A 25,030-nucleotide genomic window follows, 5' to 3' on the forward strand; every position below is an offset into this window, starting at 1 on the left:
AATGAAACGACAAGTTACAGACAGACTGGGAGAAAATATTTACAAAGACACATCTAATAAAGGACTCTTATCCAAAATACACAAAGAACTCTTAAAATCCAACAATAAGAAAATGAACGACCCAAATAAAAAATGGGCAAAAGACCTGAAAACACACCTTATCAAAGATATACAGATAGCAAAGAAGCAGAGTAAAAGATGCTCAACGTCATAGACTTATGGAATTTCTGTTAAAACAATGAAATAGCATGACACACGATTGCAATGCAGTAGAGCTTCCCCCAGGAAAACTGTTCCCAGACTTGTGCAGGGCTGGTTCCCTCACTCTTTGCCTTTCTGTTTGCAGCCACTTCATTGAGGTGTTGAGGATTCCCTCACTCTGTCCCTTCCGCCTCTCACCACAAGCACCTGCTTTATTTTACTATAGCACCTGCTCTTTTTTTTCTCATGCATTTGCTTTTATGCTCTGTCCATCCACTCCTACAGATGGTGAGCTCCTGAGGGCAAGACCCATGCAGGTCATTTTCAGCACTGCACCCTGGCCTAACTTGCCCCTTGCACAGGTGAGTGCTCGAGGCACAGTTTCTGAATGAATAAATGAGAGTATCGAAGATCCCCCTTCCCACCTGTGAGGAGCTCACATTGTGGAGATGGATGCTCACAGGAGATGCAAGTTGGGTGGGAGGCAGGGGGACACCCAGAATGACCCTGGGAGTTTCTCTGGCTGCAGCTGCCCCTCTGAGCACAATGGGCACAGCCTCCCCTGATGGCCAGCACTAGCACTGCAGACCTAGGTGAGGAACCTAGAAACAAAGCCCTCATCTGAGCGTGGGTGTCCTCAAGGCAGTAGGACTCCCAGGGCTGAGGGGGGAAATGAAGGGGTAGCTGTAAGCTCCAGGAGAGATAAGACGGACGTCGGAAGGCTCCCTTGACCCCTCTTTCCCTCCACTGGCCCTGGGGGAGCCCAGTCCACTCATAAGGGGGGTGTCCAGTACACCCCATCCACTTCCAAACGGGGGCCCGAGGCTGCAAGCAAGGACGCTCCCCTCCACCTGCAGGGCTCTGCCTCCCCTGCACCACCCAGGACCCCCGCTGTCCTGCAAGCCCCAGCTGCTCTGGGCCGGAAAGGACCCCAGGGAGTGGAAGGCATTTTCCAAGGGCACAGTGGGTCCCTGACGGGGAACCAAGGCCAGGCACGCTTCTCCCAGACTGGGGGCCTCGGGGCACCTGACAATGGCCATCCTTGGTACAAGACAGCAGGGACCCGCTCCCGCACACCCTGTGCCCCAGGGGACGCAGGACTCTGCACCCTGACCCTAGAGCTTGCCCTAAGATGGCCCGGCCATGGTGAGGCCCTGGAACAGTGAAGACTCTCTGCCCATCCACCTAGCACCTCTGCCCTACCCTCAGTCGCGTGTGCACCCGGTGCAAGGGAGAAGGCAACTAGGAGGTCACGCCTAAGGGGGCGTGAGCGGCAATGCCAGCCAATTGGAAAACCTTCCCCGCGCCTGCGTGGCTCTGCAAGCCAATCGAAAACTCCGTCGTCCATGCCGCCAGCCAATCAGGATGTCCAGAGCGCGGCGCTTCCAGCCATTTGGGACTCCAGCTGGCGCTGCGCCTCCAGCCAATCGGGGTGCCCGTCCTTGATACAACCAGCCAGTCAGTGCCCGGCGCGCGACACCAGCAGCCAGTCAGGAAGCCCGGCGTTCATGCTTCCAGCTGTTGTCGGAGTGTCAACCGTCACAAGGCACTTCCAGCCAGTCGCAGCGGCGCGTCGCCAGCGCCGCAGTAGCTCGCGCGGTGCCTGTCGGTAGCCGCGTGCGGGGCAGCGGGGCAGCGGGGCGGCGGGCGGCGGCCATGGGAGATATCCCAGCCGTGGGCCTCAGCTCCTGGAAGGTGACGCGGTCGCGGGCAGGGAGGCGTGCCTGACCTAGGGGAGCGCGGGACTTGGGGACGCCCGATGGGCCCAGGCCGGGGCTGGGGAGAAGTGCGGCGGCCTCCCCTCCGCCTGGCCGACGACCGGGAAGGCGCTGCTGAGGTAGCCGCCCACCACCCACACGCAGCCCGGCCCGGCCTTTCCTGAAACGGAGTCGGTGCTGCCCGCGGAGGCGCTCTCTGGGAGAAGCGGGGACCTAGGCAGCCAAGCCTCAGACTCTGGGGCTGCGGCCGCGGCGTTGGGCGGGGCCGCTCTGTGGAGAGGCCGAGCCCTTGAAGTTACTCAGAACTGGAGCGGGGATGCCGAGGGAAGGCCTTGGCGGCGCTGGACTCGGCCGGAGCAGGGAACCTCGAAGCCTCCTCTCCAGCGAAGAGAGAAAGAAAAGTTGGGGCCGGGCGTGGGGTGCGGGCTTGTAATCCCAGCACTTTGGGAGGCCGAGGCAGTAGGATCGCCTGAGCTCAGGAGTTCAAGACCAGCCAGGTCAACATAGCGAAACCCTGTTTCTACAAAAAATGAACAAATCAGCTGGGCTTGGGGGCGCGCGCCTGTGGTCCTAGCTACTCAGGAAGCTGAGGTGGGAGGATCACTGGAGACCAGGAAGTCGATGCTGCAGTGAGCTTTGATGGCGCCACGGCACTCCAGCCTGGGGGACAGAGCCAGACCTTGCTGGAAAAAAAAAAAAAGGAAAATTGGAATTGCTGATTAGGCTTTAAAAGAAACTTTGGGATCTCATGTTCTTCCCTGTTTAGAAGCAACCCGCCCTGATGCCTGAGAAAAAGGACATATCATCGCTCTGTGCATTTATGGGTTGCAGCGTAATGTTTTGAGACGTGTATACAATTGCAATGTAGTTAAATCAAGCTAATTAACATATCTATCACCTCGCTCAGCTATTGTTTGTGGTGAGATGTTTGAAATGTCTTGTTATTTTGAAATACACATGTGTAGTAGATTATTGTTGACTGTTGGCATCCTAGTGCGCAGTAAGTCTTAAAAGCTGTGTCTCCTGTGTGTTTGAAACTTTGTACCTTTGATCAGCAACTCCCCATTCCCTCCTTCCTCTCCTCCCCCAGCCCCCAGCCTCTTATAACCGCCATTGTGTTCCATGACCTTTCTCTACTTTGAACTTTACAATTCCTGCCAGTGATTTGAGACAGCACTGACTAAAAAGCGTTTAAAATTTGATCTTTAAAAAAAAAAAAAAGCTAAACTTAGTTGTTGATAAAAGCTATAAGAAGTCATATAGGAAGTTAGTTACTGAAGGAGTCAGAATGTTCAAGGCCTGCTCATGAAAATATTATTTAAATTATTTCTCCTACCTGCTTACCAACTTAGAGGCTAGGAGTGTCGTTTTGTTCATATTGGTTCTCAGCATCTAGTAAAGGACGTGCATCTGGCAGCCCTTCATTCAGTAAGCACTTGATGTATTAAACTGTTGAGTCTCTTGCTTCCCTTTATTTCTGCAACAATTTGGTGCAGGAGTCCAGACTTTCGTGCACACAGGATAAGGAAAAATTAGTGAAAACTGTGCTTAACAGGTCAAAATATTCTGTTTATTTTTCTTGGACTGCAGGTGCATCAAATTGGATTCATAATAGTCACTCATCACTGGTCTATGCAAAGGCTTATTTTTACTTGTCTATTTTTAATAGTGAAGGAACATCACAGACCTATCAGTTATCTGTTGCCCCAGAAATGCTGCATCAATGGCCAAACACCAGACTTCAGTGGTGTAGAGCAGCAAGTGTATTCCTCCCACACGGGAGGTCAGGAGAGCAGCTCTGTGGACCTTGGCTGGGCTCCCTCACTTGGGAGTTGGCTGGTCTCAGTTGGGATGGTTGGAGCTACTCCACTTGGCTCCACACACTTCCTGTCCTCGTGCGGTTAGTTAGGGAGTGTTCTCAAGATGATGGCTGAAGCACGAGAGAGCAAGGGGAGCAGTGAGATGTCTGGAGACCTCAGCCTGGGCTCTTAATTATTAGGGGCCACTTGATCCATCTGTGTGCCTGATCGGCGCTGTCTTAATTACTACAGTTCCTTGATAAACCCCCATACCTAGTAGGGCAGGTCACCTCTCCCTGCTCTTGTAGATTTACAGTGTACAGTTTGATGAGTTTTGACAGATGCATGTACCTGGGTCCTGGCTTTTTATTTTGGCACCTTACTCTCCACTGTAAGTTTTAGAACTAGCTTATAAGGTTCCATGAGAAACTTTATTGGGGTTTTGATTGGAACTACATTAAATCTGTAGACCAGCTTGGAGATAATTGACATCTTTGTAATATTAAATCTTAACTTTTCTACAAGCATGGTATTCTTCTCTGTTAATAAATTGTCCTGAATATGGTTCATTTCTAACATCTTTTCCTATGGTTGTATAGTTTTTCCTGAAGAGAATATATGTCTTCTGTTGGAATTATTGTTGGGTTCTTGATAGTGTGTTATACTACTGGGAATTATATTTCTCTGAAATTACGTTTTCTACTTGTTTCACCTGCTATATTCATTACACTTCCAGCCACTTTACTAAACTGTACTATTATTTCTGTTAATTTGCCTTACATTTGTTTGGATTTTCTACACAAATGATCGTATCATCAGCAAATAATGGTAGTTTACTTTCCTTTTTTTCCAATCTTTAAGCTTAAAATTGCTTCTTCTTAGTTGTTTAGGTACTTCTGGAAAGCACCTCCAGCACAGTGGCCATTCTTGTTTTGTACCTGATTTTAAAGGATGTAGGATGGATTTTTTTTAATATTGATACTGTTTATCAAATTAATTCTTTTCCCCAACTTACTGGGAGTTTAGATTTTGAATCTAAACTGTTATTGAATCTTAACAAATATTGATTGAGATGACTTTTGTTTTTGTATTTTAATCTGTTAATATTGATGAATTACAGATTTTCTAATATCAAACCATCCTTAGATATCTGAGATACACTCAACATGGGTGTGGTATATTATCTTTTCATAAATATTGTTGCATCCAATTTGCTTTTATTTTACTTAGGAATTTTGCAACGGTATTCATGAATAAGATGAATGTGTAACTTTTAATATTTTTGTCTGATTTTGATTTCAGCTTTATGCTAGTTTTGTAGAATGAGTTGAGATAAGTCCATCTTTTTCTGTTGTTTGAAAGTTTGTGTTAAACTGACACGATTTTTTTCTTGAAAATTTTATGAAACTGGTGGTTTTCTCTTTTCTTTTGAATTCCTTGCTTTATTTAATAATTATGTAACTATTCAAGCTTTATTCTTGGGTTAAATTTTTCTAGGAATTTTCCCATTTTATCTCATTTTTCCAAATTATTGACATATAGTTATTGGTAATATTTTCTTTTAAGTCCATTTTATCTGCATGTTTTACTGTCCATTCATGTCAGTTTTTTAAAAAGTTGGCCTCTTCATCAACCTCGCCAGAAGTCTGTTTATTTTACTGAAGTTTTTCAAAGAACTGACTTCTGGTTTTGTTGATCTTCTCTGTTACATCTTTGTTTTCTATTTTATTGATGTTATTCTTAATCATATTTTTATCTTTCCATCCAATTTCTTGGGTTCTTTTTCTAACTTAAGATGGATACTTGATTCATTAGCTTTCAACCACTCTGAATCTGTTGCCTATAAAATGAAGATAATTATGCTGCTCTAACTCCTAGGGTTACTGTGAAGCTCCAGTGAGAAAGTGCTTTGTGAACTATAAAGCCGTTGTCAGTCTTCAGTTTAATGAGATTGCAAACCCGCCCACCCCCATAGTCTTCCCTAGTTCTAGTCCCTTCCCTTGCCTGAGCTTCATTTAGAGTGACTGTTCTCTTTTCTGAACTTATTGCTTATAGCATTATATATTCATTTGGGTTTTGTTATATGCTTCTTTTTGTATGGATACCTTCGTGTGAGTCTATACCTCAGCCTTTATTATTGGACGCTGTGGTATCTGAGTGTACAGGATAAATCTTAAGCCTCTTTGCATCTCAGTTATTATTCATTCTACACTTTTTTATTGCTTTGATCATTCAGGAAGCATACCATCTAGCTCAGTTTTCTGCAGACACTAAAAATAACCTATAGTTTTTTTCCCAAAATATGTAAAGGAGTTGGAACTTACAGTATTCATAAATTCCTTCGTAACTGATATTACCTGTTTTTAGACTGATTATACTAGTACCAAATTAGTGACTTAATTTTTTATGTATTATGTAGTCCACATGCTTGGGTGAAAGGGGAGATTTGTGTTGGATTCCTCTGACTGTGAGAAGACACTTTGTTTTGTTGGTTTTGCAGGCTTCTCCAGGGAAAGTGACTGAGGCAGTGAAAGTGGCCATTGACGCAGGGTACTGGCACTTCGACTGTGCTTACTTTTACCACAACGAGAGGGAGGTTGGAGCAGGGATCCGTTGCAAGATCAAGGAAGGCGCTGTAAGACGGGAGGATCTGTTCATTGCCACTAAGGTAGGGCTTCTCTGTGCAAGGCTGGCAGAGCTTGGGTAATGCTACATCTCTGGAGGGCTTTTTACTTTCTTTATGGGAGTTGATGACTTTGTTTCATACTCAAATCGGAATAAACAAGAATATTCACAGCTTCATGAGCATGCTGAATTATATTGTGTGCAGGTTTGTTTCATATTATTTACTTGGTCATTCAGGTAGGAGTACACAGATACCCCCATTTAACAATACATTGCCAAAATTCAGTTAGTGATGGGCACTTTGACTACAGTGGTGAATAGGACAAAGTCCTAGCCCTCATGAAGTCTGTTTACATGGCGATTCCTAAATTCAGACTCACTGGGGTGATTGTTAAATGCAGATTCCAAATTCTACCCCACATCTGCTGAAGGAGAAACTCTGGGTGTGGAGGAAGCAGCTTGAGCACAGGCATAAGGCAGGAAGCAGCACAGCAGGTGCAGGGGTTTGTAAGAAGCTTGGTGTATTAGTCCGTTCTCACGCTGCTGTAAGAACATACCTGAGACTGGGTAGTTTATAAAGAAAAAGAGGTTTAATTGACTCACAGTTTCACATGGCTGGGGAGGCCTCACAATCATGGCAAAAGGCAAAGGAGGAACAAAGGCACGTCTTACGTGGTAGCAGACAAGAGAACGTGTACAGGAGAACTGCCCTTTATAAAACCATCAGTTCTCATGAGACTTATTCACTATCACCAGAAGAGCATAGGAAAAACCTACCCCCATGATTCAGTTACCTCCCACTGGGTCCCTCCCATGACACGTAGGGATTATGGGAGCTACAATTCAAGATGAGATTTGGCTGTGGACACAGCCAAACCAAATCACTTGGTCTCTCTGGACCACACAATATCAGGTTGCAGGAGTAACGAGAAGTGAGGCTGAGTGGTAGATGGGCTAAGCCATGGAAGTTCAGCTGTGCCCTGTCAGGAGCTGTGCTTTTACCTAGAGACAGAGGAGCCCTGTTTTGTTTTTAAATAGGGCAGCTTGTATCATCTGTGAGTGCAACTTGTGTTGTGTATAGGATATTTTAGTAGGTGAAAGAAGCTTGCATTTGAGGCAGAGGCAGGAGGCCGGGTAGGAGGCATTAACAGCAGTGCAGGTGGAAGATGATGAAGGCCTGCACTGGCACAGTGGGTGAGGGAGGGAGAAGAGGAAATGGATGTGGAGGGTATTGGGAGGCAGGACCTGTGGAAGATGCAGAGTGGACTACGATAGTGGAGAATTCAAGAATTCCTTTGCTTTTGATTTGGAAGCAGAATGTTAAGACCATGAGATCATGAGTCGTGGGTTCATGGTCTAGCTGCCATTCAGGAGCTGTGAGTATTAGGGATTAGATGGCTCAGGCTCACAGCTTCATTATTTGTAAAATGAGACTTTGGATTTGAGAATTTCTTGAGTAACTTCCCAGCTAAAGTTTCATACCTCAAGATTCAATGTTGTTTCTGTAGTTGAATTGCCTTCTGTTTTACTTTATGGAAGTTAATGTTCTTCAGGCACCACTGCTATCTGCGTTAGAGCAGGGGGTGGTAAGAGAGCAGCCTTGGTGTGTGCTTGGCCAACCAGGGAGAATGTCTTCTGAATAGTCCAGGGAGGGATGTGAGCAACTGGAGGTTTCTAAGGCTCACCCTGCAATTTGGAGCAAGTTGCTTCTGTGTGGATCATAGTCAGCAGTGGAAATATGTTCATTATTTTGGAAATTTGGAAAAGTCATAGAAATGTAATTAGAAATAAATAAATCACACATATACACACCGCATAGAGACAACTGTGATTAACAATGGAATGCATTTACTTCCGGCATTCATTTTTTTATTTTTGTGAAGATACTGTGCTTGTTTGTTTTCATTTATTTGATTCCCCTTTCTTTTACTTTCATTTAACTTATCATTTTTGTTTTTCCCTTGCTCTGATGGAGCCTTCAGGTTAGCTTATGTCACAGTCAATAAAAGTATAATGAGGGGAAAAACACAAGTTTTTCTACATAATGGGAGTGTGGAGGGAAATAGCTAAAAGAAGTAAGGCAGTGTGAGCTAACTCACCTGTAGGCTAACCCACATGGTTACAGTGCCTTAGGAACAGAGAACCCTTAATACGGGGTCTGTGTTAAGTGAGAAACACAAGATAGAGATTCTTCTGATTTTTTGTCATATCTTTTCTGCCTGCAGGAATTTCATTTTTGTTTTTGTTTTTGGTCCCAGTGAATCCAAATAACCATCAAATATCTCTTGGATTCCTGAACTTCCCTTGAGGAGGAGTCAGGCAGAAGGATCCCAGCTTTGGAGCCTCTCCCTGCAGGTGTCCTGGAACTCTTCTGAGGATAATGTCCCTGTCCTCCCATCAGAACCTGCCGTGTTGTATTTGTGGTCATCTCATCTTGGCTATTTTGGGTCCAAGACAGTAGCTTTGTGGGGCTACAGAATGGGTGCCATGCTGGCTCTGGGTGGGCATGTGTGACGCTGGTCCCCTCTCCTTTGTAGCTGTGGTGCACCTGCCACAAGAAGTCCTTGGCGAAAACAGCATGCAGAAGGAGTCTCAAGGCCTTGAAGCTGAACTATTTGGACCTCTACCTCATACACTGGCCCATGGGTTTCAAGGTACCGTTCAGTAGGTAGTTCGTTCCGCAGTTTGCAGGACCTTCCTCCCCGTGGTCACACCCTGTCTTGCGGTGGGGAGAGCATGGACCAGCATTCAGGGTCAGAGTTCCCAGGCTGCATCTGCCACATGCTAGCTGCAGCATTTGGGCAGTCCTCTTGATATCTCTGGGCCTCAGTTAAGGAGAGGCTTGGCTCGACCTCTAAGGCCCCCACAGGTCCATCTTTCAAGCCAGTCGCTTTTTTTCCAAGCCAAGAGAGCAGTAGGTTTTTTTCCCTTAGGTTTTCAGGTGAAAGCAGTGATCAGATGAGGAAATACTACTGCTCAGAGAGAGTTCCCAGTGAATTCCTAGGCCTTGTCTCTTCTTGCAGGTTCTGTTCTCTTTGGGGAGTAAATGCTGTTTTGCAATATGGGAGATATTTGCTTGTTCACCTGCAGCAGGGTCCAGTGGGTTGTGGTGGTAGTTGACTTTTCCACTTGGTTTTATTCTCTTAATTGCTTCACAATGTGTCTGGAGCATGCATCTGAGCCATGGCTCTGTCACTAAGCTACCCCAGTCTGGCCGTGCAACTTCCCTACTCTAGGCAAACTGTTTCTGTTTCACACAGGTCCTGGCCAGGATATCCCTGCATATTTGCCCTGGGCTGTGATGACAGCCTGCCTGGGCAAGGGCCTGGTCACACAGTTGACACCTGTGAAATACAGAAGCCCTTGCAGGGATGTTCTTCCTACAATGGAATGAGTGACTGCTGCTCAGGAGTCTTCTACATACCAACCTGTGAGAAGGTCCCTTTATGTGTGCCACACTGTTGGTTACTGTTTTAGAGTAAAATAACAAAAAACACTTCATTCCTAGCACAGCTTTACTTAACTAAGGCTTTGTATCTAGTTTCCATAAACGATGTGGGTAGCTGTCCATTAGTCACACTGACTAAGAGGGGAAGATACCCAGAGGGCAAAACCAGAGTGATGTCTGTGCCTTGAAATTCATTGCATGCAGAAAATCCTAATTAAAACAATAGCTACAGCTATATTACACTCATTGCCAGCCAGCATTGTTTTAATTATGTACCCAGAACTATTTTAAGTACTTTACACATATTAACTCATTTAATTCTCATGACAGTTCTACAAAGTTGACACCATTAACATCCCTCTTGGAGAGATGATGAAACTAAGATACAGAAAGTTTAAGGTTTAAGTTAGATTATTGGAGCCTAGAAGCATATGCTCAGGTCAGACATTTGTTACACTTTCCTTGCCCTCATCCTTTAGCAGATTCCTGTCTTTGGATTTCTGGGTGGTAGAAAAGGAAAAGGTCTCAGATCACCCAACAAATTACAGAAGAAGATAATGCAGCATCGTCAGCATGTCTTCTGGGCAGTAGGAACTGCTAGGCCTTGTGTGATGCTGGACAATTAGATCGGGGTCCGAGTATGAGTCCTGGGCTGCAATTTTGTGGAGGCTTGGATAAATGTCAACATGGGATGTGGCTTTAAAGTGAGACTGTTAGTTACTTCAGCTCATCATGGAAAATGCCTCTTTCATGTGTATCAGGCTGGAACATGTGACATTCTTCCATTGTTGTTTAGGAGTGTGATTAGGTGTCATTAAATAAACATGCCTATGCCATTCACCCTTAACATGCTATGTGGGAGTGCATGAGGGAGGTAGCTGGATTGCACATCAGTGCTTCTCTGAAGGGTGACTAGGTTCTCGCCCTTTCAAGGTGTTTTTCTCTGCCCTCTACCTCCTGTGTACCTTTGTATTCTCACTTCCTTACCTGTCATCATGATGGGGATTCTAAGAAAGAAGACAAGACCCTAACAGTGGAGTTAGGAGAGGGTTGATTGGGCTCTATAAGACATGAAGAAAGTGCACTCCTCACCCATTCTTTACCCGAAATTAGTAAACTATTTTCTGGAGGCGATGGGAGAGGACAACCTTGCATCAGTAAGGATACAGGGTCTTCCTTTCCCATCTTGTGAGAGATGAACAGTGAACATCAGGCTGGCAGAGGCTTTGCCAGCCATCCAGTCCACCAGCCATTGATCTTTTCTTAGAAAGGTGAAGACTGGACCTGGTCACATGGCCAGGCTGGGGTTCCTTAGTGACAGGGCTGTGGCTTGGATGCAGGTCTCCTGACACATGTTTTTGTTTTTTTGTTTTTTGTTTTTTTTTCACACATCTCAACTGTCCTTCGCAGCCTCCTCATCCAGAATGGATCATGAGCTGCAGTGAACTTTCCTTCTGCCTCTCACATCCTGGAGTGTAGGACTTGCCTCTGGACGAGAGCAACATGGTCATTCCCGGTGACACGGACTTCCTGGACACGTGGGAGGTGAGCTGAGCCACACCACCAGGCAGCCTCATCCTGTGTGGGTCTCCACCCAGGAGGCAGTGAGCCCTGAGCTGCTTGTGTTCAAAGACATCAAGGTTGTCTACCTGAGATGTGGGGTTTGTGGAGCAAACAAGGAATCAATACTTGAAGAACTCAGAGACCTCAGTGACTTTCTTGTTACCTTTGGTTTGGTGTGGTGCAGCTCTCTTGACACATTTGAGGGGTAGCTCGTTATAGAGCTCACTTTTTTTCTCAAATATTCATTTATTTTTTGATTAAAAAAACATATTTATTTCAGAAAATACAGGAGAGTTCTTCCATATTAAACTAACATTAAAAATTTTATTTTCCTGGCACCCAGCGGTAACCACTGTTAATGTTTTATAGTTCCTTTTTCTCTCAAGCATTTCAGAGTGATAAAGTTGGCAGCATGGAAGCTCAGGCTGGGGAGGTGAGACCAGTGTCGGGGAAGGTTACCAAATGTCAGCCCATTTCCAGGGTTCAGACCAAAAACAGCCCTTTACTGCAGGGGCTTGCAGTAAAGACTTGAGCAGGAAATTAAGGAGGTGGTGGATTTGAGAGGTTCCTGGAAGTCGACCCACAGGCTGGGGTGGGTTTCAGGCTTGGGCTCCAGCATGGCTGACCGAGCACGTGTGGTCTTATGGTCTTGCTAACCATCATGTGGGATGGGACATCACATTTGAGGCCCAAGAAGAAACTAAGCTTAAGCTTAAGCTTGCTGAGGTTAGGACAGAGGTTGCTGGGTGAAGCTCTCCAGGGAGGAGGCCAGAGGGAACCCTCGGACAGGGAGGAGTCCCAGGCTAGGCTCCCCCCATCAGTAGAAGACAAAGACTGACCTAAGGTATCTGAGATGTCAGGACCAGGGCCCATGGGCCTCAACCCTTTCTGTCACAATGTTTTATGTCCCAAAAGATTTGGGTTAAACTCTAGGGTGCTCATGTAGCACCAGCAAGGTTCCAGTGATCGTTGCAGAGTTGAGGCAGTAACTAACTGCTGCATGTTGGCCCATTGGTCACTCAGGACTTGCTGCTGACTACGGACCCTGGCACGAAGCCATGCTCTTCCTGAAGCTCAGGGGCAGCCTGGCTTGCTGGTCAGTGACCAGCTCAGAGGTTTAGGTTGCTCTGCCCCAAAGTGTCTTAAAATAATAAGTGGAGAAAGTGAGATAGGAGAATGTTGATGTATCCGTGTGCTTAAGAAGGTCAGGGTCTCAGTGGAAAGAAAGGTGAACAAAAAAAACCCGCAGCAGACATGCTTGCCAGACATCAGGAGGAATAGGAACAAGAAGAGCTCACATGTATCGAGTGCTGGACGCCAGCCTTAGCTGACACTTTCTGTGATTCCACATAACCCCTAAACATCCCCGTGGCACAGGCAGTGTCGACCTGTCCTGAAGCTGAGAAAATTGGGGCCAAGTGAGGCCATGCAACTTGCCCAGCATCCCCTAGCCAGGAAAATGGGACTGGAATCAGACCTTGAGTGCAGAAATGCTTTTGAAGCTTCAAGTAAAATATTGTAAAAATACTGGGTCCAACCAGTTTTAGAATACCATACAGAACTGCTGAGGGATGTAGATTGTCAGTGCAGTAGACAGAAGCTTCACACCCAGTGGAGTCGTTGTTCTCTTATAGGCCATGGAGGACCTGGTGATCATCGGGCTGGTGAAGAACATCGGGGTGTCAAACTTCAACCATGAACAGCTTGAGAGCTTTTGAATAAGCCTGGGTTGAGGTTCAAGCCACTAACCAACCAGGTAAGCCGATGGAAGCATCAGAGAGTTTAACCTGTGTGGCTGGTCCCCCAGCTGCCACCTCCACAGTGCTCTTCTGGAAATGGAAGGATGGGTGAAGCACAAAACAGGCCTGTTCTCCTCTGGCAGCACTCAGAATGGTGACTAAAGGCAGCAGCTAGGCAAGTGGCTTTCTTGAAGGTGTGTCTGGGTAGATGGTACTGTTGGCAAGCAGGGCATGAGCTGACGCTTGGCCCTCCATGTGCAGTGCAGGCAGGTCACCAGGTGTACTCAGAAGCAGTCAGGGTCCTGGCAGGTGCCTCAACCTTATTCAGGAACATGGGCCTCCCCTCCACCTCTTCCCAGCCTGCAGACTGCAGCAAGAAAGAGTGGATGACCAGTTGGCTTCACACCAGGCTCACAGGCTGCTGAAACTGATGCAGGCACTTTGTTTTTTTAATGCAGAGAAAAGACTTGTGGGGAAATAACTATTGTATTTTCTAGACTAGCTTTGTATGTTCAAAAATCATTTATACAGTACTTAAGCTTTTTATCGAAGAGTAGAAGTGCACATGTGAAAATGGAACTGTATAAATTGAGCATAGCTCTGGGACGAGCATCCAGCTCAGTAAACAGCACGTCCAGTACCTCTGTAACCCCTGCCGAGCACAGCATCGTTCCCATTCCCAGCAGCTGGGATTCACTTCTGAACTTTACACAGGTAAAATAAAATGATAATGCAACATAAACCCCTCTGTGCTCGCCTCTTTCACACAGCACTGTGTTTCTGTGCATGTGATTGTAGATAGTGCTCTCTTATTTCTTGTGGTATTCTGTTTTGTAAATTAACCACAATTGAGTTATCCATTCTGCTGTTAATGGGCACTTGGACAGTTTCCAGTTTGGGACTATTAAGAATAGAGCATCATGTTCTATTTTTTTGAATAAATATGCTTTTTAAAAAAGTTCTGTATGGAGTAGATGCAGAAAAGTGTGTGAATCATAAAAGGCATACATAGCTTGATGAATTTTTGCAAGTGAACAAACTCAAGTATTCAGCACCCAGAACAAGAAAAAAGCCCTCAGCCATTCAGTAGCTCCCCTGGGTCCTGTTGTAGCCTCCACCATGAAGAGCAGCCTGGCTTCTGACCCAGCTTCTCATGTAGTTTAGCTTTGCCTTGTATACAACCCTATATACATAAGTTTTGATATATGTTTATATGGATAGTAGCTTCCGTTTTGTGTCAGTATATTTAGTTGTTCAGCACTTTAAATACCTGGGAATGATTATGGCATAGTCTGAGTAGACAAGGTGGGGTGGAGGGTCTGCTTTCTGATAGGTTGATGGACACCCAGGAACACAGGATTCGGAAGGCTCCAGAAGGGCTGGCCTCTCTTTTGGAGGCTTTCCAAAGAGGCTGATCTTGATGAGCTTGGCATGTTCCTGAGAGCAAAAGCACTATTCATAGTTCTCTGTAATTTACACTAAATAACTATTTATTTTAAATCTCCTTATAACCTGGAATTATATATGAGAGTTTAGAGAATGTGCAAGAGACAGAGATCCTGCTCTCTAGCTTCTTAAAATGTTCATTCAAGTCACCTGTAGCATGTATTTGTCACATGTAGTTCCTCAATTTCATTCATTCATTCAGTGGATATATTTTTGGCACTTCCTACATGTCTAGATTGTTCTTAGTGTTGGTGAGACATCTATGAACAAAACAAATTCAAACAAAAATCTCTATCTTCATGAGGCTTAGATCTTGGTGACCACGGAAAGACAGTTAGCAAATATGTAAAATCTATGAGATGTCAGATAGTGATAGGTGCTGTAGAGGAAAATAAAGGCCAGGGGGAGTTGACAGCTATGGAGTGTTACAGTCTTTACCTGAGTGCTCAGGAAAGGCCCTGCAGAGCAGGTGGCATTGGAATATTCAGATGATGTAGGTGTCCCCAAGGCCGTGGACTCAGAGACCATGACACCTGCTGGCCTCTTGGAGATTGCTCTGTCCAGCCTCCTCACAACAGAAACACTTAGGCCTGGAGCTGGGCCCCATGGCTACTTGGTGACAGCCAAGACTTTGACGCAGGTCTTCTCTTGTAGAGCTTTTCTTGAACACTAGTGGTCTGAATTTTATGTAAGCTGTGATTCTGTTATAGATTGAGTGCCACCCATATCTTCCTCAGAAGAATCTGATCAGTTTTTGCCAATCCAGAGATGTGTCCGTGACTGCTTACCGTCCTCTTGGTGGCTTGTGGTAATGATACATCAGTGGTGTGTTAGTCAGAGTCCGACTGGGAAGTAGATGCCACCTTCTCATTTCCTTGGGATGATTGAGGGAGGGCTTAATGGATGTTTTGACAGGGTGTGGAGGGACAGTACTATAGGGGGCTGTCCACACCTCTCAAGCCTGGGGTTGAAGGCATGGTTTATTATTGGAAGCCAGGGAGTGGCTGTGAGTGGGCTGCCCTGGGAGGGTCAGGACCTCTTCAGGGACATAAATCAGCCTGGAGTGACCCCTTTGCTGAGTTCCCCACCAGGGTGTCAGTCCCCTTCTGACCTCCTGACAAGGATGCTCCCCAGGGCTCTCTGTGGTTGGATGAGGCAAAGCCTGCTGTCATCTTTACCCAGGCCCTCCTGCAGCTGTACTGTGCTCCCAAGATCAGCTAAGGACATCCAGCCATTCAGCCACCTAAGCCAGAAGCTTGGAAATCATCCCTTCCCACATCCCGAGTCCAATCCAGCACCAAAGTCTATTGATTATTCTGCCAGGAGAAGTTGGACTTTGTTTCATGATTTCATTTCTGCCATCACTGTCACTGCCTTAGTTAAGTAGAATTCCCGAGGTCATTAGAGGAGCCCCTCAGCTCCCTCCCTGGCCCACTCCATTCCAATCCATTGCTCTCAGGGGGAGCTGAAAGGAGCTGTCTCTTTCCTATGATCATATCACTTTCCTGGGAAAAATTCTTCAGGTCTTGGTGTGGCCTGTGAGATGCAGCCAGCGTGACCTCTGCCTGCCTCTGGCCTCATTCCTCCCCATCCCTGTGAACATCCTGGGCTTCAGCCACATGAAGCTGCTGTGGGGTCCTTGGATAGAACATGTTTTCTCACCTCTGTGCCTTTGCAAATACTGTTCTCTTTACCCACAAATCTTTTTTTTTTTTTTTAATCTGGCAAACTCCAGTTTCTAATTTAAGGTTCAGTCCAGCATCATCTTCTCCAGGAAGCCCTCCTGACCCCTTATTTATGTTTCTTACACAGCCCTTGTCACACTGTCTTGTGATTTTCTTCTCAGTCCCTTCCACTAGTCAAAGCAACCAGAGTGCAGGTATCTTATTTATTCTTCTCTTCCCAGCTCCTAGCTCAGCACCTGGGAAACATTGGGAACCCCGAAAAGGCTGAAATTACTTGAGTTTTATCACCTGTGTGTTTTCCTTGTGAAGTGGGGCATGTGTGTTTGAACTTGGAACCAGCTAGAGAGTCCCTAGAAGGCTGGGTCCATTCCACAGCTGAGCTTTGGGGTAGAGGATCCTCTGATGGAGTGAGTCAGGGAGCTCTCAGACTGACTGGGGTGGGCAACTGGGCACTCTGTTTGGTTCCTTCAGGAGACCTTGAGGACGATACTAGCACAATGCCTGAAACAGGGTGATGGCTTAGTACACACTTGTTAAAAAAATGAATCCTCAGAGTTCTCAGGGCCCACCCGTGCCTGAACACAGGATGCATAGAGACTCTATGGTCATCTTCAAAATCACTTTTAAAGGTTCCACATGTTCACAATATTCACTTTTTAGTAGTATTTTGGGCAAACTTTTCTGAAAGTATCATCATCAACAAATATCGATTCGCTGTGCTGTGCCAGGGTGTACAGTAGAAGCTGAGAAGTCAGAGAGCCCTGAGAGTCAGGGAGAGTCAAAGCTTGGGAGCCCACTGGCTGCATGCGCTGACATGGCCATCTGGTTCTTGAGGAAAAGCACAAAATACACATGAAAAGTGATGTCATGTAGCCTTGTTCACCAAAGTTTTAGCAGTGGTTATCTCCATACTGGAAATGTGGGGTGATGTGCTTTTCTGCATTTTAAAATTTCCTGTAGTCAGCATGTGTCATGATTAGAAAATAAATCTTTCATTTTGGACAAAGATTTCTTCTTTCTAAAGAAAGGGGCATCCATGTTGGATCTCCTGGCTCACCCCCCTGTGCTGTGTCTCTCTAGTGAGGGGGTTGACCTCATAGACGACCCTGTGATCCAGAGGATTGCAAAGGAGCACGGCAAGTCTTCCGCTCAGGTAGGGAGGGAGGGCTGTTCTGAGCCAGGTGGGGTTCTCTGACCGCTCCACATCCTTGGGGAGTCCTGGGGCTTGGAAGGTCTCAGGAAGGGACTGGCTCACCCAGGTGAGTCCATGACTCATTAGAACCTCCCAGCGTTAAGCAGAAGTTGGTCTGCAGCCACATTCCTAGTCACTCAAGCCACGTACTCTTGCCTCCGAGCCTGTCTAGACTCAGAGGAGGAGTTTCCAGGCCTTCTCCCTCTGCCCCACCAACTGCATGCATGGTTAGTATGAGATGGAACAGAAAAGTTATTTATTCTAGTCTTCTTTGTTCTAATGTCCAGTGGGGGGCCAGGCACATGTTAAGGAATTCTCATTAAGTAGATTCTCTGATCTCCTCCTTGGGCTGATGACTGTCATTACCAACATATTGACAGAGCTGCTCAGTAAATGCCAGTAACAGTAGCTGCTGTCATTGATTCTTGGACTCTTACTGCATGATAAAACTCACAATGTTAGAAAATAACTTAGACTACATGGGATTTCCCTTTGTATGAGAGTAGACTTTTTCTTTCCATGCAGATTGTGATCTGATTTCAAATCCAGAGGAACGTGATAGTGATCCCTGGATCTATCACCCCAAGTCACATTAAAGAGAATATCCAGGTGGGTGTTTTCCTTCTTTTATTTAGCGAGTTTCAGATCATGTGTTAGATGGGAAGGGATGACTGCTGTAGCATACAGCTTCAGGATCGCGGGGCTTGATGTGTCAGGGGCCTCTCCCTCTGCACTGCGGGTGTTGGTGGTTGACCTTTTACTCAGCGATCAAAGGACTCAGGCTCCTTCCATCTTAGGCCCTCTCTCCCCTAGGGTGTTGGTGTCTTCTCCATCCAGCCCAAGATTAGGAAGGAGGGAAGAGCATCTTGTTGGGAAGATTTGTATGGGCCAGGCTTGAGCGTGTGCACCAGTCACATGGCTGCGCTAGCCCGCAGGGGAGGCTGGATGTCTCCTAAGCGTGTGCTCAGGAGAAAGGAGAGGCAGTCGGTGGACAGGTCGCCACCTCTGTCGCATGGGGGCATGCCCACGTGGCCTGAGGGCACTGCTTTGAGTTGTGTGGGAAGATTCTGGTCCTGACTCCTGTCTAGTGACTTCCGAGAGGCAGGAGTGAAGACTGGAACAGGTGGAGTGTGTGCAGAACATGGAGAGGCAGCAGTCCTTTTCAGGGCAACCTTTTCACCTAAGCCAAGAACCACAGAAGTGTGTGAAATCTATTTTTGGAGCTATGTGAAGGAACTCTGTGTGGCTTCAACCCTGACGACATAGTCTGTAACCCAGTCAGGGCCATGGACTTGGGATTCCCACAGGCCCACTCACGATTTAACTGCTGCGTGACCTCTCTCAGCCTTTGTTTCTTCATTAGAGCGCCCTTCTGGTAGGATCACTGAGGGTGAAATGTAATGATACAGTGAAGGGATAGCATAGTGCCTGGCGTATGAAAGTACCTGATGCTCTTAGCTGCCAGTCACCCCCAGTCACAGATGTCACCTGTGACGATCTCACAGGCGACGACAGGCATTGGTGGCAGCCCACACCCATTGATCATGTCAGCACAGGTGTGTGTGATCCTGGGGCCAGCTGCACAGCTGCATTTTCATAGACAGCATGTACCCAGGAGTATGCTCCCTCTTGGTGTCTGAGCTGCCCATGAGCTCCACAAGGCACTGCTGCATTCTCAGGGCTCAGTTTGGTTGTGTCAAGCAAGCATCGCCATCGGGGTTTATTGACCCATCTGTAGCAGTGCCTGTGCCCTCAGGCTTGCTGTGCATGCCAAGCTGGCTGCAGGTGGGCATAGCCCTGTCATTGGCAGGAGAGGCAGGCCTCCCACGATGGGAGGACCAGGTGATGGGCAGGCTCCTCATGGTGTCCACAGCGCTCCCCCTGCCAGGCCTTTGTCCAGCTCACCTGCTGCCCGCATGCACTTCTCCTCTCCTTCCTCAGGCGTCCTGCTCTTTGAATGGCCCAGAGCAGCTCTGGGTGACCAGCTAACCTTAAGCCTGAAAAGTATGGATTTGGCTAAGCTGTAAACTCAGTTCTCTCCAATGGCTGCTGACGGGCCTCTTGGAACGAGGCTGTAGGTCTCTTGTAGTGGTTAGAATTGAGCATTGCTGACTGACCAGCATCTGCTCCACATGGTGTGTCCGGAATTGGTGGGTTCTTGGTCTCACTGACTTCAGGAATGAAGCCGCGGACCCTCGCGGTGAGTGTTACAGTTCTTAAAGGCGGCGTGTCCGGGGTTTTTCCTTCTGATGTTCGGATGTGTTCGGAGTTTCTTCCTCCTGGAGGGTTCGTGGTCTCACTGGCTCAGGAGTGAAGCTGCAGACCTTTGCGGTGAGTGTTACAGCTCTTAAGGTGGCGCGTCTGGAGTTGTTCGTTCCTCCCGGTGGGTTCGTGGTCTTATTGGCTTCAGGAGTGAAGCTGCAGACCTTTGCGGTGAGTGTTACAGCTCATAAAGGCAGTGTGGACCCAAAGAGTGAACAGCAGCAAGATTTATTGCAAAGAGCGAAACAACAAAGCTTCCGCAGTGTGGAACGGGACCCCAGCGGGTTGCCACTGCTGGCTGGGGCAGCCTGCTTTTATTCTCTTATCTGGCCCCACCCACATCCTGCTGATTGGTCCATTTTACAGAGAGCCGCGTGGTCTGTTTTGACAGGGTGCTGATGGGTGTGTTTATAATCTCTGAGCTAGACACAAAGGTTCTCCATGTCCCCACTAGATTAGCTAGATTACAGTGTCCACACAAAGGTTCTCCAAGTCCCCACCAGAGTAGCTAGATACAGAGTGTCAATTGGTGCATTCACAAACCCTGAGCTAGACACAGGGTGCTGATTGGTGTGTTTACAAACCTTGAGCTAGATACAGAGGGCCAATTGGTGTATTTACAATCCCTTAGCTAGACATAAAAGTTCTCCAAGTCCCCACCAGAGTACCTAGATACAGAGTGTTGATTGGTGCATTCATTCACAAACCCTGAGTTAGACACAGGGTGCTGATTGGTGTGTTTACAAACCTTGAGCTAGATACAGAGTGCCGACTGGTGTATTTACAATCCCCTAGCTAGACATAAAGGTTCTCCAAGTCCCCACCAGTCAGGAGCCCAACTGGCTTCACCCAGTGGATCGCCACCCAGTGGATCGCGCACTGGGGCCACAGGTGGAGCTGCCTGCCAGTCCCGGGCAGTGTGCCGGCACTCCTCAGCCCTTGGATAGTCCATGGGACTGGGCGCCATGGAGCAGGGGGCGGTGCTCATTGGGGAGGCTCTGGCTGCACAGGAGCCCACGGAGGGCGTGGGAAGCTCAGGCATGGCAGGCTGCAGGTCCCGAGTCCTGCCCTGTGGGGAGGCAGCTAAGGCCTGGCGAGAAATGGAGCGCAGCGCCGGTGGGCCGGCACTGCTGGGGGACCCAGCACACCCTCTGCAGCCGCTGGCCCGGGTGCTAAGTCCCTCATTGCCCGGGCCAGCAGGGCCTGCCGGCCGCTCCGAGTGCCAGCCGGCGGAGCCCACACCCACCCGGAACTCACACTGGCCCGCAAGCACCGCGTGCAGCCCTGGTTCCCACCCGCGTCTCTCCCTCCACACCTCCCCGCAAGCTGAGGGAGCCGACTTTGGCCTCGGCCAGCCCAGGAAGGGGCTCCCACAGTGCAGCGGCCGGCTGAAGGGCTCCTCAAGTGCCGCCAAAGTGGGAGCCCAGGCAGAGGAGGCGCTGAGAGCGAGCGAGGGCTGTGAGGGCTGCCAGCACGCTGTCACCCCTCAATGGGGGCCTGGCCTAAGGTGCCCTCTGTGCCCTGCAGGGCAGCTAGGATTGCCCCTGGGAGGACATAGGCTGGGGAAGATTATCTGACCCTCCCATGGGAGGAACCACCGCGTGAGCAGCTCAGCAGGTGGCAGGGGGCCACATCGCCCCAGTTCTGCCCTTGTGGCTCTCAATGCCCGGGATCCCCACGGCCTAGGAGCAGTGAATGTGACACGGGGACCTCGGGCCCAGCTGAGATGCCACCATTCCTCTGTTAGGTCTGCTACACACTGAGGGGAAATGCCATCCTCAGGCAGTGAGACAGGACCAGGCTGACGTGAGACCTGAAGGCCAAAGCCGAAGTGATCTGATGGCTCAGGACAGACAGCAGCAGCGGGTTAGGAGGGGCCGAAGGAAGTGCTTATGCTGTCAGGAGGAGGTGGGAGCCGGGTCCACGAGACTCACCAGGGAGAAAAAAGGCGTCCAGTGCAGGGGGCTACCCCGGCCCGCCCCCTGTGGCCCCGGTGCCACTCAGAACTGCTGCTACAAGGCTGCCCACCCTTTATAAGGACTCTTCTAGAACTGCTCACTGTTCCCCTTAAACCCAAGAATCCGCCTACCCCGGCCCCAGCACTCCCCACTCCCTCCAGATGACACGCTGAGGCTACTTTCTCCTGGCCTCAGGAGGGGGAGGCTCTTGTTGGGGAGAGGCTGGGGGGCTCCAGGTCCTTGCATTGGAATTACTCAATGCACCCCTCCTCCCGCTGCAAGACAGCCACTCTGCCAGGCCGGGGTGGATGCTGATGCTGTGGCCATGGGTCCTGTTCCTCAGTGTGTGGGGACAGAAAAAGGGGAGGGAAGGGCTGAGAAGAATACTGTTTTCAAGGAAGAAAAATGGATCACTCAGAAAACGTACTCTGTGATATGGGTACTGTTAGAGTTCATAGTCCCAGGGCCAAGTGGGTCCCTAGTTGGCAGGTGTATGGAACAAATTGTTTTGTTGGGGTTTTGAGGGGTAGCAGAGTCAGTGGGAAAAATTCTGTGCCATACCTGTTTCTTTTTTTTGAGATGGAGTTTCATGCTGTCATCCAAGCTGGAGTGCAGTGGTGCGATCTCGGCTCACTGCAAACTCCACCTCCTGGGTTCAAGTGGTTCTCCTGCCTCAGCCACCTGAATAGCTGGGACTAGAGGCACACGCCACCATGTCTGGCTAATTTTTAAATTTTTAGTAGAGATGGGGTTTCACCATATTGGCCAGGCTGGTCTCAAACTCCTGACCTCGTGATCTGCCCATCTTGGCTTCCCAAAGTGCTGGGATTATAGGCGTGAGCCACTGCGCCCAGCCGCTGTAACTTTTAACAATTCCCATATGTCCTTTATTCCACTAAGATGAGTGCAGTATATATTTCCGTCTGTCTAAGGCTTCCTAAATGTAGCCAAGGCCAAGCCAACACCAGTCACATGATCAAAATCAAAGGGCATTTGGGGAATCCAGGCTGTGATTCAGGGAAGTTCCAAGTATCTGATGAAGTGTTTGTTTTACATCTTTGTGCCCCTTGAAGGCCTAGTGCAGTGCTATGTAGGTAACATGTGCTCCATTAAATGTGAATTAAACTAAGGTTTCTACAAACATTGTGTTTTGGTTCCAGGTGTTTGATTTTGAATTAACACAGTACGATATGGATAACATCCTCAGCCTAGACAGGAATCTCCAACTGGCCACATTCCCCATGTAAATATGGCTCCTTCTTTTTAAAATAGAGGGAAGAATATACAGATTGAATGATTGGTATCTGAATAGGTATTTATCATACACATTTTAGATTAATTAAACCTTCTCTTTGTAATTCTTTCCTGTTTGAAGATGAGCCACTGAATGAAGCTAATTTCATGCACCAGGGAGTTTAAAAGTATATAACTATATCATTTAAAATGTTTCTCTTAAAAAATAATCACTCTTTGTTTCTATTTTTGATTTGTTTTTCTGTTTTTCAGAACTAAAAATCACAAAGACTATCCTTTCCACATAGAATACTGAGGACAGCTTCCCCTTCCTTGTTTCTGCTCAGCCCAGATGCAGATCACCATTGGTGATGTTGACCCTCCTCTGTCATCACAGCGCCAGGGCAGCTGTGCCTGGGACAGGAGCCACACAGTCAGAGGGGGGTGCAAGAGCCGCCTTCTCTGACAAATCTGGAGAATTGAGCGTGTTCTAAGTGAAGGCACTGGGGTTTCTCCAAGACAGCCTGTGTGGCCTCTACTCTGAACAAACACACTGATGACTCATCGATGAAATTTGCCTTCACATTTTAAGAAAACTTTATCTTATGGAGTTATTTAAGCCATCTACAGAGCTGAGGAAACAGTGTAATGTGTCTCTGCCCCATTGCGCAGCTCCACCCATTGTGCCCCAGGCCAGCCTGCGTCACCTTCACTTCCTTCTCTGCCCTGCCAATGGCCCCAGGTTATTCTAAAGCAGAGCCCTTCCCTTCCCCTAGTGGGAAGGAAAATGGGATAAGTCTGGGACACTGTTAGAGTTCAGTAAAGAGGCTTTTTTCTTCCTTAAAAATCTGAATTTTAATTTCTTTTTTTTTTTTTTTTTTTTTTTTTGAAACAGAGGCTCACTATGTCGCCCAGGCTGGAGTATAGTCAAGTGATCTCAGCTCACTGCAACCTCCGCCTCCTGGGCTTAAGTGATCCTCCTGCCTCAGCCTCCCAAGTAGCTGGTTAATTCCTAAATACCAGTTTTTAATATGGTCTTCTGATAAGTCAGATTATACCTGGGGAACCCCCATAGCGGAGATGAAATACAGCTCACTTTCTCACATCTGCTCATTCAGCCTGTTTAGATTCATGTATCAGAAGGAGGCCCGGCAGAGCATGGTGTTCACGCCCAGGCATTGGTAGAGGGTGTGGTTTAATGGACTTTGTGTGGTCCAGACGCCATGATCCCTGTCCTTGCTGTCTGCTCAGTGAATCTGGCCTAGCTCTTGTGCCCTGGGATTCACACTGAATCTCCAAGGATATGACTTCTCAACTCACAGGCCCTTGGCTCCTATTCAAAATGAGTTAAGCCGGAAAGAAATTGATGTCGACTCCATGGTCTCTTCCCGCTTCTTGCGTCCCCCACATCAGCCTCCATACGAGCCTCTCATTTCCTCCTCCCTCTGCATCAGGTTCAGGGAAGATATGGAGGTGTTGCCCAGTGGCTGAAGGGGACTGTTTGGGGACAGTTCCCCTCCACATCACTTCCCATTTTTCACTTTATCACAGGCAGGCCAGCTGAGTTAGAGGTGTGGGTTCTGCAGATAAAAGTTGTGCCTTTCTAGCTCTGTGATCCTGAGCAGATTGCCTCACCTCCCAGCCCTCGGTGTCCTTGTCCACTCAATGGAGGAATTGCAGCACCTCCCAGTTGTGGAGACAGTGTCTGGCCCAGGATATGTTCTAGGAAGAATGCGTTGTTACTGCGACCAGTATCATTGCCATTGCCTCGTTCCTCAGTTTCTCATCCACCTCCCTGCCCAGCCTTCCAGATGTGCAGGGGCGTGTAGAAACCTTCTAGCTTGGCCTCAAGAGAGGACTTTGCCGCAGGCGTCACCAAAACTAAAAGACGTGACTGGTGCGAGAGCCTCATGGGAGCCTCGCCCTACTGGGGGTAGGATTGAGGGTGGGGTGTCATGGTTTGACCAAGTTTCCAGGGAGAGTTTAATCAGAAGACTGTTTACAAAGGACTCAGGAAATGGGACAGTCTCTTGACCTTCCTATGATCAGGCCCTGCTCCACCACCATGGACCTTTAATTTTTCCATGTTCGTGACTCCTTATCATTCATTAGCTGTGTGACTTTGTGCAAATTACTTAACCTCTTAAACCTTTAAACTCTT

The 25,030-nt window shown here is 47.8% G+C and overlaps 1 protein-coding gene across 1 annotated transcript; it reads left to right on the forward strand.

Annotated features, from left to right (window-relative positions):
• The first annotated feature begins 1,804 nt into the window (after nt 1-1,804).
• Nucleotides 1,805-25,030, forward strand: AKR1E2 (aldo-keto reductase family 1 member E2). Its single transcript, XM_054521848.2, is given in 11 exon segments — nt 1,805-1,896; nt 6,219-6,386; nt 8,881-8,997; nt 11,202-11,336; nt 12,989-13,061; nt 13,064-13,110; nt 15,250-15,347; nt 17,305-17,377; nt 17,942-18,025; nt 22,797-22,879; nt 23,143-25,030. Coding segments are annotated over 11 exon segments (960 nt in total). The 5' UTR covers nt 1,805-1,857; the 3' UTR covers nt 23,186-25,030.

Source organism: Pongo abelii, chromosome 8 (assembly GCF_028885655.2).
Source record: "Pongo abelii isolate AG06213 chromosome 8, NHGRI_mPonAbe1-v2.0_pri, whole genome shotgun sequence".
Taxonomy (NCBI): domain Eukaryota; kingdom Metazoa; phylum Chordata; class Mammalia; order Primates; family Hominidae; genus Pongo; species Pongo abelii.